This window comes from Tasmannia lanceolata, unplaced genomic scaffold (genome assembly GCF_043159265.1).
Source record: "Tasmannia lanceolata isolate RefF3 unplaced genomic scaffold, GAP_Taslan_0.1 ptg000006l, whole genome shotgun sequence".
Taxonomy (NCBI): Eukaryota; Viridiplantae; Streptophyta; class Magnoliopsida; order Canellales; family Winteraceae; genus Tasmannia; species Tasmannia lanceolata.
In genome coordinates, this window is record NW_027518683.1 from 6,733,294 (window position 1) to 6,749,991 (window position 16,698).

At 41.8% G+C, this 16,698-nt stretch overlaps 1 protein-coding gene across 2 annotated transcripts in view; it reads right to left on the reverse strand.

The window, feature by feature from the left end:
* Nucleotides 1–5,779: 5,779 nt before the first annotated feature.
* LOC143879470 (glycerol kinase-like) overlaps nucleotides 5,780–16,698 on the reverse strand; it is a 40,515-nt gene continuing 29,596 nt past the window's right edge. Inside the window, exons 2-5 of one of the 2 annotated variants that reach the window (XM_077381872.1) lie at nucleotides 8,203–8,333; nucleotides 7,873–8,094; nucleotides 6,794–7,787; nucleotides 5,780–6,178 (exon numbers count right to left, since the gene is read on the reverse strand). In XM_077381872.1, coding sequence (XP_077237987.1) covers nucleotides 5,933–6,178; nucleotides 6,794–7,787; nucleotides 7,873–8,094; nucleotides 8,203–8,333 — 1,593 coding nt within the window. In that variant the 3' untranslated portion in view covers nucleotides 5,780–5,932. Of the gene's footprint in view, nucleotides 6,179–6,793; nucleotides 7,788–7,872; nucleotides 8,095–8,202; nucleotides 8,708–16,698 lie in introns of those variants that run through there. The other variant, XM_077381871.1, reaches the window with a different exon arrangement.

Genomic DNA, 16,698 nt, shown 5'->3' on the forward strand with positions numbered 1-16,698 from the left:
GGGGTTGTCAATTGATTCATAACCTTTCAAGCACAATCAATATATATTCGAACCCCTTTTATTTGCACAGTACATCTTGGATCTGTCGATTATGTTATGGTCAGAGTCCCACTAAGAGATTTCTAAAACTTGGATTTCTTACTTAAAATCCAAGAAACGTTGTCAGGACAACATACATCAGCTTGATCATGAACCCTATTTTACACTGTTTTCAAACCAAAACCTGGATTCTAAAATCCACATATCCAAACAGCCCCTTAATCTTTCTATCTCTACCGCTCCCTCATCACGCATGTCGCACCTTTCTCCTTCTCTGTTATCTCCCACCACTATCTCTAGCAGATACTACTCACCTAATCATCTTCTCCCTCATTCTCCCTCTCCCCGTTTCGCGCCTTCTTCATCTTCTCTTTTGTTCCCCTCCCTCCTTACTCCAGCAATTTCTCTCCATTTACAAAGCACATCTCAAAGAAGGAGCTCTCTAATACAGATGCATCTCAGCCGTTCGAAGACCGAGGACTCCAGAGTCATGATTGGACCATTGGATCGACCATAGGTCGAGACTAAGATTATGCTAAATCGTGTTTTTCTGAGGCCAGTCAATGCAATATTATCAAGAGTTGCTTTAGATTTTAATTTTATTTAGAGATTTTATATTGGCTTAAATAGCCTTCGTTTTAGTTTAACTAGGATTTTAATTTGCTTCAAGTTGTCACGAGAGATTTTAGGAAAGGTACTTTTTTTTATCTTTCCTTATTTTACTTGAAATAGGAATCGTCCACGCATAAGTCTATAAATAGACTTGGTTGCATGTCAACGAATTAGTTAGGCTGAGTTGATTTTGAATTGAAAAAATAGTAGATTGGAAATTGAACCTTGTTTCAGATTTATAATTGAGTTTTCATCTATCACTTGCCTTCTTCTTTTCACTTTTCACACGCCTTTTCCTCCCTGAGTCTACGCCAAAGACCCGCATACAAAATCAGAATTCTTTGTTATTCTAATCTGTGAAGAAGATGGAGGAATCAGAGAAAAGGCAAGAAAGATTGAAAGCAATGTGCATGGAGGCTGCACAGGCTTAACTCTAATATTCAGCTCTCTTCTATCATGCCTGTTCATCTCTCCAATCCTTTCATTGAGCCCTCTGCAATGCCACCCACTGCTGGTCCAAGGTTCGATTTCTACACTGACCCTATGTCAGCTTTCCCTAGTGGAAAGATGAGGACCAAGTACAGTAGCCATAATCCTCATGAGTCATGACTATGTTTCTCCTATCATCAATGGCTCTCCCATGCGCGGGTCATCATCGTCTAGAGTCTAGACCAAGGAGCCCTTACGTAAGTCCTGCTCCTGCTCATCAATCTCACATGAATTATTCTCCAAATAAGAGACTGAGACTATGAAACACCACATCCTGTTCCTATTTCTGGATCTTGGAGAGGTCCGATCAGAATGACTAGTCCATTATCAGGGTACACAAGGACTCCTACTAGTGTTCCTGGTATTCCTTTCTATGGCCTTCCCCCCAATTCAACAAGGGCAGTTTACACAAGCCTGGTTATGCACGCGGGCATAGGCCCGGAACTAGTTCAGTAAGAGGAAGCGATCGCCGATTGAGCAATGGTGGAAGAGGACAGTGTTTCCAAACACATGCATCAGCTCTGGAGATGTTACAAGATCCATGGAGGCTGTTGAAACCTATTGTTACAAAATTTAGTTGTGACCAAAAACCCCGAGACTCCAGACTCTCTAAAATCTAGGCTTCCGAAATCAGTCAGCATGAAAAGAGCCAAAGGTTCTCAAGTTCCCATTGGGTTCCATCCCCAATCAAGCCTTGGTCTCTCATTTGAAGAGGCTGTTAATGATATCAGAAAACTACCAAGAATGTAAAGTTTCTTATTCTTCAAATTCTATTTTCGTCAATTTTTTGTAGCCTACTTTTTAGTCATCAAATCTCAGAAAACTACCTATCTAGCAAGTCAAGATTATTCGATTTGGATGTGATATGAGGAAGTTATGACTTATGAGCATTGGTATAGGTCTATCACGGGATTTATATTTTATGGCTGTTTTAGTCTAAGTTTTTAGGTTTTATTTAAGCCACTTTTGATGGACAGTTCAGATTATAGTTGCTTATGTCTTAAGTTAGTTTTTTTAGGATTTCTTTTCTTATAAATAGATATTCTGAAAGCATTGTAAGGAACATTTTTTTATTATTGAATGAAAATTTGCCTTTGGGCTTTTGAGTTCTTTGAGAACTTTTGAGTATTTTCTAGTTCCGCTCTGAGAAATTCGACTTCGACGGGATCGAAGTAAATATCATCCCCTTCGACGGTGATCGAAGTATTCTATTCCCTACTATGGTGATTGAAGGGCCCCCTTTCTTCTTTAATTTATGTCTTGCTTCTGCTGCTAGGCATTGAAATACGTCAAGATTTTAGGTTTTCGGACTTCATCACATTCCTCATTGAAAGCTTGAGCATCTGTTTATGCCTTTTCTGGTTCACTAAAATGTTTAATATTCAGCTCCATTTTTCGTAATTCACTTCAATTCTCTCTTTGTGCCAAAAAAGGTACCTTGGTCTTTCTTCTAACCAAGTTTTTAAATTTCTATTTTGGTTTCAGTTAGAAATTTTGGAGGAAATTTTATAAAATCACGGAAAAGTATAGAAACATATTGCAAATGATAGAATTTTTAGATGAAATTTCAGAAAAAATGGTGAATAAATATACACATAAAACCCGTCACATAACCGAGACAACCATTCATAAAAACCATCACATAAGCAAGACACCTTGTGTGTTCAGATTGCATTCTTCCAAAGAACATTCTCGCGGATCTTCGAAACTTGTTATCTTTGCAAAATAACTTAGAATAAATCGACCTCTCCGGTGACAAGTTAGGGAACTTTGGTGAGATCCATCCACGGATCAAACCCAAGGCAAGGCAAGCATGGGAACAGCTGGCATGTCCATCAATTTCAACCAAAGGATCACTTCTTTCAAACGTTGGCAAGATCCTTCCTCACCTATTTTTCTTCAATTTGTCTGAAATGAATTAACAGGAAGCACCTGACGCAGGTTAAATCGCGGAAGAGAATGCGCTAGCTTGTAGATGGCATTAAAATCAAACTCCCAAAAGAAGGAAATAGGTCTGCAAATTTTTAATCCACTAGGGGCTTCAATAGCAACGATTGGTCAATAGAGGTTGTTTGGGAAGCTAACTAGTGCCTTTTCATAGGAATTCAGACAAACACCTTGCATGCAATTTTTATTCAAGAAAAGAACTCATGAATCCATTGTAATTAACTTCTCACTTGTTGTCCCAAAAAATGGCAGAAGCTTTAATTACTAAGGAACGGTTTCCCAAGCAACATGTAAGGGACAAGAGGTAGAGAATTGAAATTCCTATTCAAATGGCCATCGTGATATTTACCCAGGTAATAAGCTTCCATATCTTGTTTGTAGAATGCAATCCTTCTCCCAAAAATCGAACACACACAGGATCTGTTGTATGTTGTTTTCTTGCTACAAATTTAGGTTTAAATGAGCTTTAATTCAAAGAATGACTGACTTCTTACCTATTGAAGACAACATATACAATAGGAGGATTCCAATAGGAAAGGGATTTCTCCCAACTTAGCAAAACCCTAGTCTCCAATAAAATTCATCAAAAGCTCCCTTGAAAAGAAAGTAAAGTGGGTTTATATAAACACCCTTACAATGAAAAGACTAAAACACCACTGGTTTAAGGAAAATACCAAAAAAGGCATGAAAATAAGCAAATGACAAGATACCTCATATGTTTAGTGCTAGTGAAATAAAAGAAAGCCATGCTAATCCTAAACTAATGAACAAAGGTAGGCGGATGTAGAAATTCCCAAGGATGCTCCTGCATCAGCACCCATCCTCTTTTAAGTGGCATCATGAGATTGGAAGCCTTAGATCTCTATAATAATCTTTTTTCAGGAGAAATGCCAATTCATCTGACGATTGTGTTTGTGTCGGAAGATGCTTCCCAGAAATCTTTATCTGCAATTCCTGGTGCTTTTATATTTGGATGGGAATCAGTTGACATAAGATATGCCTACCAATCTGTGCAACAGCTCCTACCTTTTGACCTTGAATGTTTATAACCAGTTATCCGGTAATCTTCCACCCTCAATTGGAAATCTTTCAAGCTTGACTGCACTTCTTGTGGGAGGAAATCATTTGGAAGGTTCAATTCCAATTTAGCTGTCCAATCTGAAGTGGCTTCTTATGCTAGAAATATCCAATCCTGGAGTCCTTGCCGAACCTGAAACATATGGAAATCTTGGACTCATCGCACAACAAACTGAACGGGTCTATCCCCTCACAGTTAACCCAGGTCCAATAATCTATCTGAGAGTACCAGATTTCAGGGCTCCTTTTTGGGCTTCTTTTTGGGATATCCGATTTCGGCGGAATCTAAAGGAAGAGGAGATTGAGTCTTTCACATCTCTTCTCAAAATCTTACATAACACTTACCTGTCCCCTTCTATACCAGATAGATGGATATGGACACCAGATTTTCAAAGGGGTTTCACAGTAAAAAGTTTTTTTTCTGAAATTATCAATGGGAGACAGACAGGAGAACAAATGGAAGCGCTTATGGCTACCTTATATACCCCCAAGGATAGCGGCTTTTTCTTGGTTGGTTACGCACAGATGCATTCGTGTGAAAGACTTCAAAGGAGGAGTGTTCGGCTGGCAAGTAGGCGCGCTCTATGCTGTAAGTGCACTGAATCAATTGATCATTTGCTGCTGTTGTGCCCTTATTCCCATGAGGTATGGATGGGGATTATCAGATTTTTTCGGCATGTGCTGGGTATTCCAGAATAACATTTCAGAGATGATCATGAATTGGATGGGAGCTTTTCAAGGCCACTTGGGGCAGAAGTGCTGGCTTGCTATACCATTTGCCATAATATGGTACTTATGGTTAGAACGTAACAATAGAATCTTCAATGATCGGAGCAGGTCTGCAAGGTTCTTATGCCTCTCCATTATTATTGCAATTGTCTCTTGGACAATCTGTAAAATGGGTGGACCATACTCAATATCACAGGTATTGTGGAATGGAGTCACAGTCTTAACGGAAAAGCGGGGCGTAATGGCCATTAAGCCGAATTGGTTGCCACCGCCGGAGGGCACCTTAAAATTTAACTTCGATGGAAGCTCGTTTGGCAATCCAGGACCTGCGGGGTTTGGGGGAGTAATTCGGAACTCCAGCGGAAACATCCTTACGACATTTTCATGTCCGGCAGGGGTATGTGATGCAAACGAGGCGGAGGCTAGAGCATTATTATTCGGGCTTCGTTAGATTGGGAATCATAATTTTGGGCCTTCGATAGTGGAAGGTGATTCAATCAACGTCATTGCATTGGCGAGGAATCAATGTCCTGGTCCTTAGCGGCTCGCAAATCAGATTGATGAGATACGTGATCTCATAGGTATCATACAGCCACAGATGAAGCATCGACGGCGCACGGCGAACTCGTACCGGAATGACTGAAAGAAGAAGATTATGAAGAATAGTATATGATAATCATCTATTTGGAGACTATCTTACAATATAATGTCAAACCATCCCTTAAAGGTCCTTAAGGTGCACAACCTTTCCCTTACTTTTCTACACTTGTATCACTATGAATTCAAGCCTACATAAGCAAAAGCTGGAAAGTGAGCCTCTTTCAGTCCATGAAATTATTGAAGCTATTGAATGGAAAGCAATCAAATTATAAGGTACCCATCACAATGAGAACAATAGCTGAATTTTCATTTACATCACAACTACAATTCAAATAACAACCAGAACTGTTCAGATGCAACAGAAATCTACATAACCACTTGCTTATTGAAAACAAAATCATCAAACATCAAGTGATAGATGGATGGTTTGAGAAGACGATTAGATGGAAAGATCGGCCAAATCGAAAGTTCTAGACACGGCCTTGTACCATGAATCCAATCTTTTCTTCCTCTGCTCCTCAATCAACTTGGGTTGAAATATTCTGGCCTTAGTAGCCTTATCTCCGGCAGCGAAAATCTGATCTTCTGTCCAAACTCCTGCAGCCAATCCAGCGGCATATGCTGCTCCAAGAGCTGTCGTCTCTATGTCATCTGGCCTCACCACCGGACTACCCAACAAGTCCGCCTGCGATCAGCAGAAACATTTACCACATTCATGGTTTTAAATTTCGGCCGAAATATCGAAATTTTGGATTTCGGCCGGGACCAAAAATAAAAACCGAATAAATTTCGGCCGAAATTACAACATTTTTACCGAAATTTAAACCGAAACTGAAATTGCCACTGAAAATTCGTTTTCGGCTGAGGCCGAAACCAAAACTGGAAGGGGATTAAAATTAGTGAAAAATGTCAAATGAAGTGGACTCTACGAAGAAAGAGTACAAAATCATAATCAACCGATATGGAACTTAAATAAGACCGGAAACAATAGAAGAAGAGAAGGCTAAAGAAAAACAGCTAGAAAGGCAGATTTGGGAGTCTTCATAACACAGCTGCTTACATACATTTGAAAGTTAAAACCAATATTTTTCAGCAAGGTACGTCAGATTCCATAACCAAGTGTATCAAAACTTCAGATCCAACAAAACCCACCAAAATTTTAGAAGCAAAAATGCAAAATTTCAAAAAGCAAAGTGAAAAAAGAAGCAAAAAGTAGGTGGATAATTAAAAGGATCACATGAAACCTCTCTTAGGGTAATAAAATCAAAAGCAAATTGAGTTAGAAAAAATCAAAGCAGACCTGTATCTGCATCAAGAGGTTGTTGACTGTGGCACCCCCATCCACCCTAAGGAGGAAATCTTCCTTCTCTTTCATAGGCTCCCCTTTCTCCCCTGCATCTTTATGCATTGAATCAATCACATCATTCACCTGAAAACACATGCTTTCCAACACTGCACGGGCGATGTGCCCCTTGTTTGTAAACCTCGTGATCCCAATACAAACCCCTCTTGCATCATCCCTCCACCACGGCGCAAACAACCCATTAAACGCCGGTACAAAATACACACCACCAGTATTCTCAACTAACTCTGCCAATTCCTCAATCTCGCTCGCACTTCGAATTATTCCTAAACCATCTCTAAGCCATTGAACAGCTGCCCCCGCAATGGCGATAGACCCTTCTAATGCATAATTGGTAGGTGCATTGGGACCAAGTTTATAGGCAATTGTGCTAAGCAATCCATGGGCAGAATTCACAGGCTCTTCGCCTGTGTTCAATAGTATAAACGCACCCGTCCCATAAGTACTCTTTGCCTCGCCCTTCCTACAAGCCTGACCAACCATTGCGGCATGTTGATCGCCAAGGCAACCTGTGATCTCAACACCAGAGACCGGCCACCCATTTGCAACCTTGCCGATAATCTCCGAATTACTAATAATCTTAGGCAAGATTTCGATTGGTATACCTAAAGTTTCTAATGTGGGTTTATCCCAATCAAGGGATTTGAGATTCATTAACATTGTTCTTGAAGCATTTGAACAGTCAGTCACATGTAAACCAGTCATTTTGTTGTGATCTCTATCCTCACCATTGTAACCTCCAGTTAAATTCCAAATCAGCCAAGTGTCTATGGTTCCAAACAGGGCATCCCCTGATTGAACAGCCTCTTTAACACTATCAACACATTCCATCAACCACAAGAGCTTAAGGGCACTAAAATAAGTGCTAATTGGCAAACCACAAGTTTCCACAAAATGGGTTCTTCCTCCTGATAATTGGCTCTCTAATCTCCTACACAAATCACAAAATCCATGACATGGGTTATGCTAAAAACATGGAAAAGAAAAAGACCCAGATCTTAGAAAGAAGGGAAAACCTGCAAATTGAGCTAGTTCTGACATCCATCCAAACGATAGCATTATAAAGAGGCAAACCAGTAGATTTGCTCCAAACTACTGTAGTCTCTCTTTGATTTGTGAGGCCGATCGCCTTCAATCCAGCATCGACGTTATGCCCATCGGCTGTCGCCTTATCGAGCGCCTTCTCCATACAAATTCGAACACTTTCTAGAATTTCCTTAGGATCATGTTCAACCCATCTATCAATCCAAACAAAATAAAACCAATGAAGAAAAAAAAAAAACAGAAAAGAAGGTAAAAAACATAGAACAAAACTAAAAGGAAAAATCAGAACAGAAAGGTTTTACCCTGCTTCAGGATAGAATTGTGTGAACTCTACTTGATGAGAACCTACTGCCTTTGCATTAATATCATAAATGATGAATCTGGTGCTCGTTGTTCCCTGGTCGATCGACCCTATAAAAGTCTTTCCTGGCATCTCTCTCTCAACCTTGAAAAAACCAGAGGGAGAAACTAGAAACGGGGATGAGAGGGGGTTGAAGATATATAATCCTTCGTGGCAGAGATTTTTTTAGGATTGGATCAAGTTTATCTGAAACAACAACCCAATGAAATTTTTTTATTGTAATTTAATAATTGAAAGTCTTTGCAATAGAAAACTCCGCCCCTCTATGAATTCTCACTTGCTATTTTTTGATTTTTTTTTTTGTTCTTTTCTCCATAAATCTTGGTTTGCTACCCACCTCGTATTCAGCTCCACCGGAAAAGCATGACTACGTGGTGTTTTTTGGTTTGACGTTTTACTTTCTCCTTTTTCTATTTCAATGAATTCACGATCGAGGAGAACGTCCTGCCTCTTTTTTCTCCGTGACTTTTTCTCCCTCACTTTATGATGTTTGCAGCCCGGCCAAAAAATATTAGATGGGGGTGCACCTAACAAATTAGAGCCCTATGTTTTATTATGGGTTTGAATTTAGATTGGATGGTTAAGATTATGGGTTTAACTTTACATTGAAGTAGAGCGCATTGGATTGTTGATGACTCACGTGTCTGGCCATTGCCGTTCATCTTCCCACAATAGGATGATCCAAACCCTTGATTTATCAATCGTCGTTTAGATTTCTATTAAGACAAACTAAACCGTTGATTTTTTTTTTTTGAAATAGGTAAGCTAGGGTTAGGCGGACCCCGACCAGATATATTAAAAAGATCAATAAAGATACTACAAGAAAACAGAAAAGCAAGCCCCTCGCACATCAGAAGAAGGGCAAACAAACTATCAAAAGGGAGCCAAAGGCCACCCAACAAAACGGCAAAGACAAAAACCTAACCGCTTCAGCAAAATGAAAACAACAGCCACAACACTGCCAGAATTCGAACAGCTACCACAAAAACAAACAGCACCAGAGCTAACAGCAGAACCAAAAACACCAGCACCAAAAGCAGACCCCAATTCTCAGCCTCCCGGAATGAGCCCACGAAATGGGGACCTTATTCCAGTAGAGGGGATCGGGGAGATAGATGGCGGCTTAAGGAGGGAAGCAGCTGACTTTCCCTTTTTATTCTTCTTGCTCTGAACTAAATTCCAAGGACCTTCAGACGATGGGGACGATAAAGAGAGAGAAAGGTCCGGAGGCTTGGTCTGCTTTGTAGATGTCTCGGGGATATCAGAGCCAATGACTGAGAATTTATTTCTAGATAAGGCACTATTGGTATAAGGGGTTTCAGGATGATCCAAGCTGATCCTATTATGAGCAATTGGAAAATCAGAACTTAGCTGAACAGCTTTATCACTATCCTTAGTGATTGGCCTCCATTCCTTTCTGTATTGAACAGAGAGAAGGGGAGGAGGCATTTGGTTCTTAGGGCATCCTTCAGAAGAATGACTAAAATCAAGACAGGTTTTGCAAGGTTTGGGCTTCCATTCATATTCTACAACCTGAGTTTCATCTCCAGTAGGGGTTTGGATGTGGACAACATCAGGAAGGGGGCTTTCGGCAGTTATTTCGACACAAACTCTAGCAAATTGTAATCTTGAGGCCTCAGCAGTGTGAGAATCCATGTATAAAGGTTTGCCAATGATGCTAGATAGCTTTCCAATACCTGTAGGAGTCCAGAATTTCAGGTGCAATGCAGGGAATTTAATCCAAATTGGGATAGTTGAAAGTTTCAGCTTCTCCAAAGAACAGCCCGGAAGCCATTTCTGCAGGATGAGAGCACGACCCCCAAAGGTGGTGGGGTATTCCAGGACTTTAATGCAGTCCTCTTCCAGGTTGAACTTGAACAAGAAAAAGCTATTAGGGAGAGCAATTAGATCAAAGTCCCCTTTCAGCTGCCAGATTCTCAATAAGTGGTTTTTAATAGCAGTGAAGTAGGGCCTCCGACCAAGAAAATAACCTAGAAGACAGTTTTCCCATTTAGACTTTGCTTCAATAAAATCACCCTCCTTGAAAGCTGCCTTTATTATGCCATCTTCAGTAGTTACCGGGTTGAAAAAAGGGACAGAAGTATCAACTGCTTTGGTTCGACTCTTTCCAAACACTTCCTTCCATTTGCCCTCTGAAATTGAGGAGATGGAAGGAGCTGGTCTGGAAGAAAGGAAACAGGGAGCAGAATCCATGGATCCATTAGCTAAAGATCCAGAAGGATTATGGGAGCTGCTGGGAGGACAGTTGGCCAGCATCTGACAGGAGCCAATAGGACTAGCAATGATAGAGGGGGATGGGAGACGAAAGGTACAAGGGGTAGGACCAGCTGGGAGAGGCCAGCAGTCGCTACACTTGAGATCAGGGGGAGAAGCTTTTTTCTCAAGAAGAGGACTAGAAAGGAGCGGTTCAGAAGGAGACCCCAATACCGAGGCATTTATCCTCATAGTCTTAGCAAATCCCATCTGAATCTCTACACCTTTTCCATCAGAATGGTTTTCATGTCCAGCAGTTTCACTCAGAGAGCAGGGGTTGCCAAGAGAGAACTCAGCTTCACAAGGTTGGACTTCCGAAGAGAAGGACGGATCCGATTCAGATAAGAGTAATGCTTCCTTCTGAGATTGCAACTTTGAGCTGAGAAGGGAGTATATATCTTCTTCACCCTCAATATGGATTTGAGGTTGGGCCTTTGATTTTCTTCTCCCATTCTTTCTCTTTTTTGATGATGAAGAAGCTTTCGAAATAGGAGAGCTGAGCTCCTTTTCTATAAGCTTGAGATATCGCATCTTCTCTGGAACTGATAACCGAATGCTATTAAATCCTTCATCATCACGGAGAGCGCGGAGGTCCAGCAAAGTCTTATTCGGATTAGGAATCAGGTCGATCTTGTGCTTGACCAGATCAGAGAAAGAAAGAGGTTCGATCTCGGAATCGCTTGCAGCAGAATTTTTTATAGCATTGATGCCAGGAGACCAGAAGTTTAGACGCCCAAATGAGTGGGGAGGAATATCCTCATCAGAGCCATCATGAGAAGAGTCAAGGCCCTCCATTTGACCTTAAGAAAAACAGAGGCGCAAATCTCTCTCACACTCCAAAATGGACGATCTCCCTCCACCCGATGAGATCGAAATCCTGAGTCGACTCAGCGAATCCACCGATCTAGGTCGGTGCAGATGCGATTCAAAAACCCTCCGATCTGATCTCTCTCTCTCTCTCTCTGCAACGAAGAAAGAAGCCGGAAAAAAGTGGCCGGATCTGTACCACCGTCAGACGAGGCGAGCTACAGCCGATCTATACAATTTCCTTACTTTTCCGGCGATCGGAGACGGATCCACCGTTGACTCGACTGTCCGTTCCGATCTAACATCCGATCGTTCCTCGGGAAGCACACGTGCCTTCCCCCGCCCTCCTCCCTCTTCTCGCCCACCTCCTTCCCTTACCTGCTCACCTGGCAGATAGCCGATTCGTGTCTGCCTCCAGCCTCCTGATGGCTTCCCGGATTCCCTCGGTCTCCCCGGACAGATCCGGCCTCCTAGCGACCTCCCCGGCCAAATCCGGCCTCTCGACAGTTAGATCTGGCCTCCCGACGGCCCCTCGACTCTTCCGGCCAGATCCGGTCTCGCAACGGCCAGATCTGTCCTCTCAACGGCCAGATCCGTCCTCTCGGCGGCCTCCCGTCGGGCAGTTTCTTACTAATCGCCGGAGAAGGGGAGAACCGGAGAAGGAGGAGGTGGAGTAGATCCCGCCGGAGAAGGAGGACGGCCTGAGAAGGAGGAGGAGGAGGAGATCCCGCCTTGATTGCTGTAGTCTTCTTTTCTCTGCTCTTCTATCCCCTCTTTCATTCCAAACTCTCCAAACCCATCTCATAAACTTGTGAGAGATAGTTAGGAGAGGAGATCCCGCCTTGATTGCTGCAGTCTTCCGGCCAGATCCGGTCTCTCAACGGCCAGATCTGTCCTCTCAACGGCCAGATCCGTCCTCTCGGCGGCCTCCCGTCGGGCGAAGGGGAGAACCGGAGAAGGAGGAGGTTGCCTTCACTCCGAAGTAGGTAGAGATTTTTTAGGCAAGGGTGATTTCTTCTAAACCGTTGATTTTTGTTCGTTTTAATCTATTGGATGAGATTTCCATTTAGTGGTGAACAGGAAAATGTGGGTCACCCATGTCTGGGACGTACACATCCCCCTGGTGGGACCCTGAGGTTGATTATTAGGATTGAAATTTGGGATTAACACAAGGTGAGGCCCACCTAGACAGTTCTTCATCGTAATATTGTGAGGCCCTTACGATTGATTGGGATGCCCTCCCTACTAGGCTCCACTTAGGCCCTGTTCGTTTGGGATTGTCCCAACCGATAATCTGTTTGGTGCTGACAATCGGTTGAGACAAATCCCAAAAGAACAGGGCCTTAGGATTGCCCACGGCTGAAATAATTGGCTTGGCTTTCTAGCTCAATGAAGATAAAATTTCTTTGATTACCTCGTCTTTTAACAACAAATGTTAAAATATTTTATTGTAACGTTATGGTGACTGTCAAAAGAAATATAGACTAATTGCTACCACCCATCTTTTTAGAACTAACAATAGGTTACCAAATAAAGAAAAGATGCTGTTATCCACAACCTCTAATTTGATATATGTCATATCCATATCTTTAAAGTCAGGCAAGACGACACCCGTATGTATACTAATCTACTACAATATAGCGGGAGGAAAAAGAAATTTCTTTTCTTTTTATCTGGGATTTACGCATTACTCTTTTACCACTAACCCCTTTGCTGATATCTAACATCTATCTCTGTGAGAAATTATTTGAGGGTAAAATCGTAATCTACAACAACGAAAGAACTACTTTATATTATTCATGCAGGACACTTACAAAAATATTGACGGATTCCGGGCACAAGAAGAGGAACAACAATTATGGAAACCTCTATCGATTGGAGGGCTAGGATCAACCTATGGAAATGATTTTACGGGCACAACTGATTGATGTTGTGTTCCATCACATGGACGGTTTGGATCAACCTATAACCCTCTATAGATCGAAGGGTTTGGATCGACCTATGAAAATTATTTTTAGGGCACAACCTATGTAGGCAATGGCCCATCTAATGGACGGTTTGGATCATCCTATGGTACGGGCCATACTGTATATTTTAATAAAGTGAGGAGTGCGATCATCAAAATACGGTGAGTAGTGCCATTATAAAATATGGTAGTAAGGACATTAGCATTATATATAATTTGAAACTATCGTTATTACTTGGATGTTCCCACACTGGTCGGGTTCAACCTGAATTTGGGTTCCATCTGAAGAAGTTCTGTATATGTGTTTTTCTTTTTCAACATTGAAATAGTCTCCACAGCTCACAATGGACGGTTTGGATAATCCTATAGTGCGGGCCATACCGTACTTTAATAAAGTGAGGAGTGTGATCATCAAAATATAGTAGTGCAAATAACATTTCTCTTTGTTAATTGTTAGTGTTTGGTTTGGATTTTGAGAACCCGATTGTGAGTTAAAAACTGATTATTGGTGACTCACTATTGGTTCTCAAAATCCAAAACAACCCGGCGTCAGTTGAGGTGGTCAACAATTGGTACCATATCAAATCGGGTCAACCCGACCCAACCCAACCCGAATTGGAAATCGGGTTGGGCCGGGTTGGGGAAATTGCAAATCGGGTTGGGTCGGGTTGAGCCCAGTTGGGTTGGAAATCAGGTTGGGTCGGGTTGGGTTGGAAAATATGGGTTCGGTTTTCATACTTTTTCGGTGAAAGTGAAACAGATGGAGCGGAATCAAGTGACTCCATTTCTCTCCAAGAATTCAACCCAAATTCATGCCAGCAGCAGCTCCGAGTTGGAGAAAAAGGAGAAAGAAATAAATAAGAGAAATTATATAATGCAAGGCCGTATGAACACGTAAAGGTAGTACAATAAGGACCCGTTTGGATGCCGAGAAGATTTTGATTTGGATTTCTCACATTTACAACCCTTTTTGCATTGTGATTTGGATCTGGATCAAATCCTTGGATTTCCAAATCAGCTACTTGTAGTGAAAAAATATCATATTTCCAAATATGTTGTGGAAATAAGTAACTGAAAATCCACAAATCTGGCAGTTTCCTTCTTCTTTGCTCCACAACCTCTCCACTCCACTAGGAAGTATGCCATTTCCTCTCTGTCTCCCTCAACATGAGCTTGCGGATCTATTCAATTTGTTTTCAAACCTCAATTCCAAATCCAAATACAAAATATGAGATATCCAAACGGCCCTAAAGGTATTGCCCTTGATATTTATTTAACAACAGTTCCTCAAAAAGTGAGCCGCTATTGGATCAAATATAAGGATGGGATGAGGAGTACGAGTTCATACGGCCCTTCATCATATAATTTCTCAATATATAAGCTTTAACATGAATTATGTGGCACGTTTTTTTACATTTCAAGGGGTGTGAATTATCCTACAGAGGTTGTGAATTTATCATCACCCTAATTAAAACACAAACCAAATAGTACAGAAAAAATAGAATTTGCAATACTCACTCAACTAAGCCTTTGTCCCAAACAAGTTGTGGTAGGCAAAAAAAAAAAAAAAAGAATTTGCAATCATTCAAACAAAATTGCATATTTTTAAAGTGAGCAAACGATTGAAGGGTTGTTGTCTGATAATAAATGTTAAATAAAAAAAATTGGCATGGAGAATATGGCTGAATTTAAGGTTGTCAGTACCAAACTCGTAAGAGTCAGATATACACCTCTGGGGTGCAAATCGGGTCAGGTTGAGACCGACCCGACCCAACCAATTTCCAACCGGACGAGGTTCAACCCTACACTACCCAACTCGAGGAACGTTTTTTTCCAACCCGAACCCCACCGAGTTCAACCCGACCCAACACTAGTTGTTGGGCTAACAAAAAAATGTGATAAAAGATGTCATGTTTTACTCAACCTGACCCCACCCGACTGGTTGAACCCAACGGATATACACTTTGAGATAGACCTGGCAAAAAGTGACCCGGACCCGCGGGTCCACCCGGCCCGCACGTAAATTTACGGGTCCGGGTCACCTGTTGGTGACCCGTTAGAAATTGACCCGCGGGTCCACCCGGCCCGTCAAAAGTGGGCCGGGTCGGGTGGACCCGCGGGTGCCCGCGGGTGCCCGTAAAAAAGTGCAAAAGACGGTTTTTTTACTTTTTTCCGTAGTTTTCTCGGTAATTGTCATATTTTATATGTAATTTTTTTACTTTTGACCTTTTTACGGTAATTTTTCATTTCAAACTTAGAAATTCTGAGAATATTTCAAAAATCCGTAATGATTACTTCTCTTTATTCTTTTGTTGCTAGCAACCTTTGCCCCAGACCGTACTTCACCCAATCTTTGCAGCAAAGGAGGGGCTACAAGCCGAAAAATAGCCCAGGAGAAGGTGGCTAGCAAATCCCTAAATAAAAAAAAAACTCTTAAAAAATACGTCAAAAATCCGGGTGACCCGCGGGTCGACCCGGCCCGTACGGGCCGGGTGCGGGTCCAATGTCAATGACCCGTAGAATTTTCCGGGTCACTTTGACCCGGCCCGTTTGACCCGGACCCGTACGGGCCGGGTCAAAATCCGGCCCGGCCCGCCCGTTTGCCCGGTCTACTTTGAGATTCAACAAAAGGAAGTGATATATTCTGCCCCTTTTCTTCCCTGGCCCATAACTACTAATTTTTATAGTACGGGGGGGGGGGGGGGGGGGGGGGTGGAGCCCATATTATTCTATGATCCAAACCATTCATTTGTTAGGCCTCACGTAATCAGAGCTTCTAGCGACCTTTCTAAAAATGGGCATGTGTTCTTAGCAAATCTTATATTTTATCAACAATATTTCGAAGTGTATGCTCCTTCAAATGTTATTTTCCCTCGTTGTTGACATCTTGCCTGGTATTGCCGCTATAAGTGTGAGATGTTCAGAAAAAAGTGCCAATGTCAGACTGGGGGCACAAATATCGGTTTCCTTTAAAACAAATCCCAAAAACAAACGAAAGAGGAGGCCTGCCTTTGACTTGGGAAAGATGGTAATTAGAAGCTGCTTAACTAACTCAACCATAATTCAACAACTATAATTATGTTCAAATACTAAGGCCCTGTTTGTTTTTTATCTTGAGATTCCATTGTGACCTAAAAACTGATTATTGAACTCAAATTTACGTTTAGGCCTTTGAACTGAAATTTATGTATTTAGGGATTTGCTAGGGATCATCGCATAAGACATAATAGTGGATGGTCTGTTGGGTGAGAGAGCAGCTACATAGGCTCACTATTCAACAGATTTTGTCTTTATTCATGAGGTGGCTGCTCTCTCATGCAACAACCGTCCGTGAAATGCCTTCTGCGATGGTCCCTAGCAAATCCCACATAATTTTAAGTACGATATAAG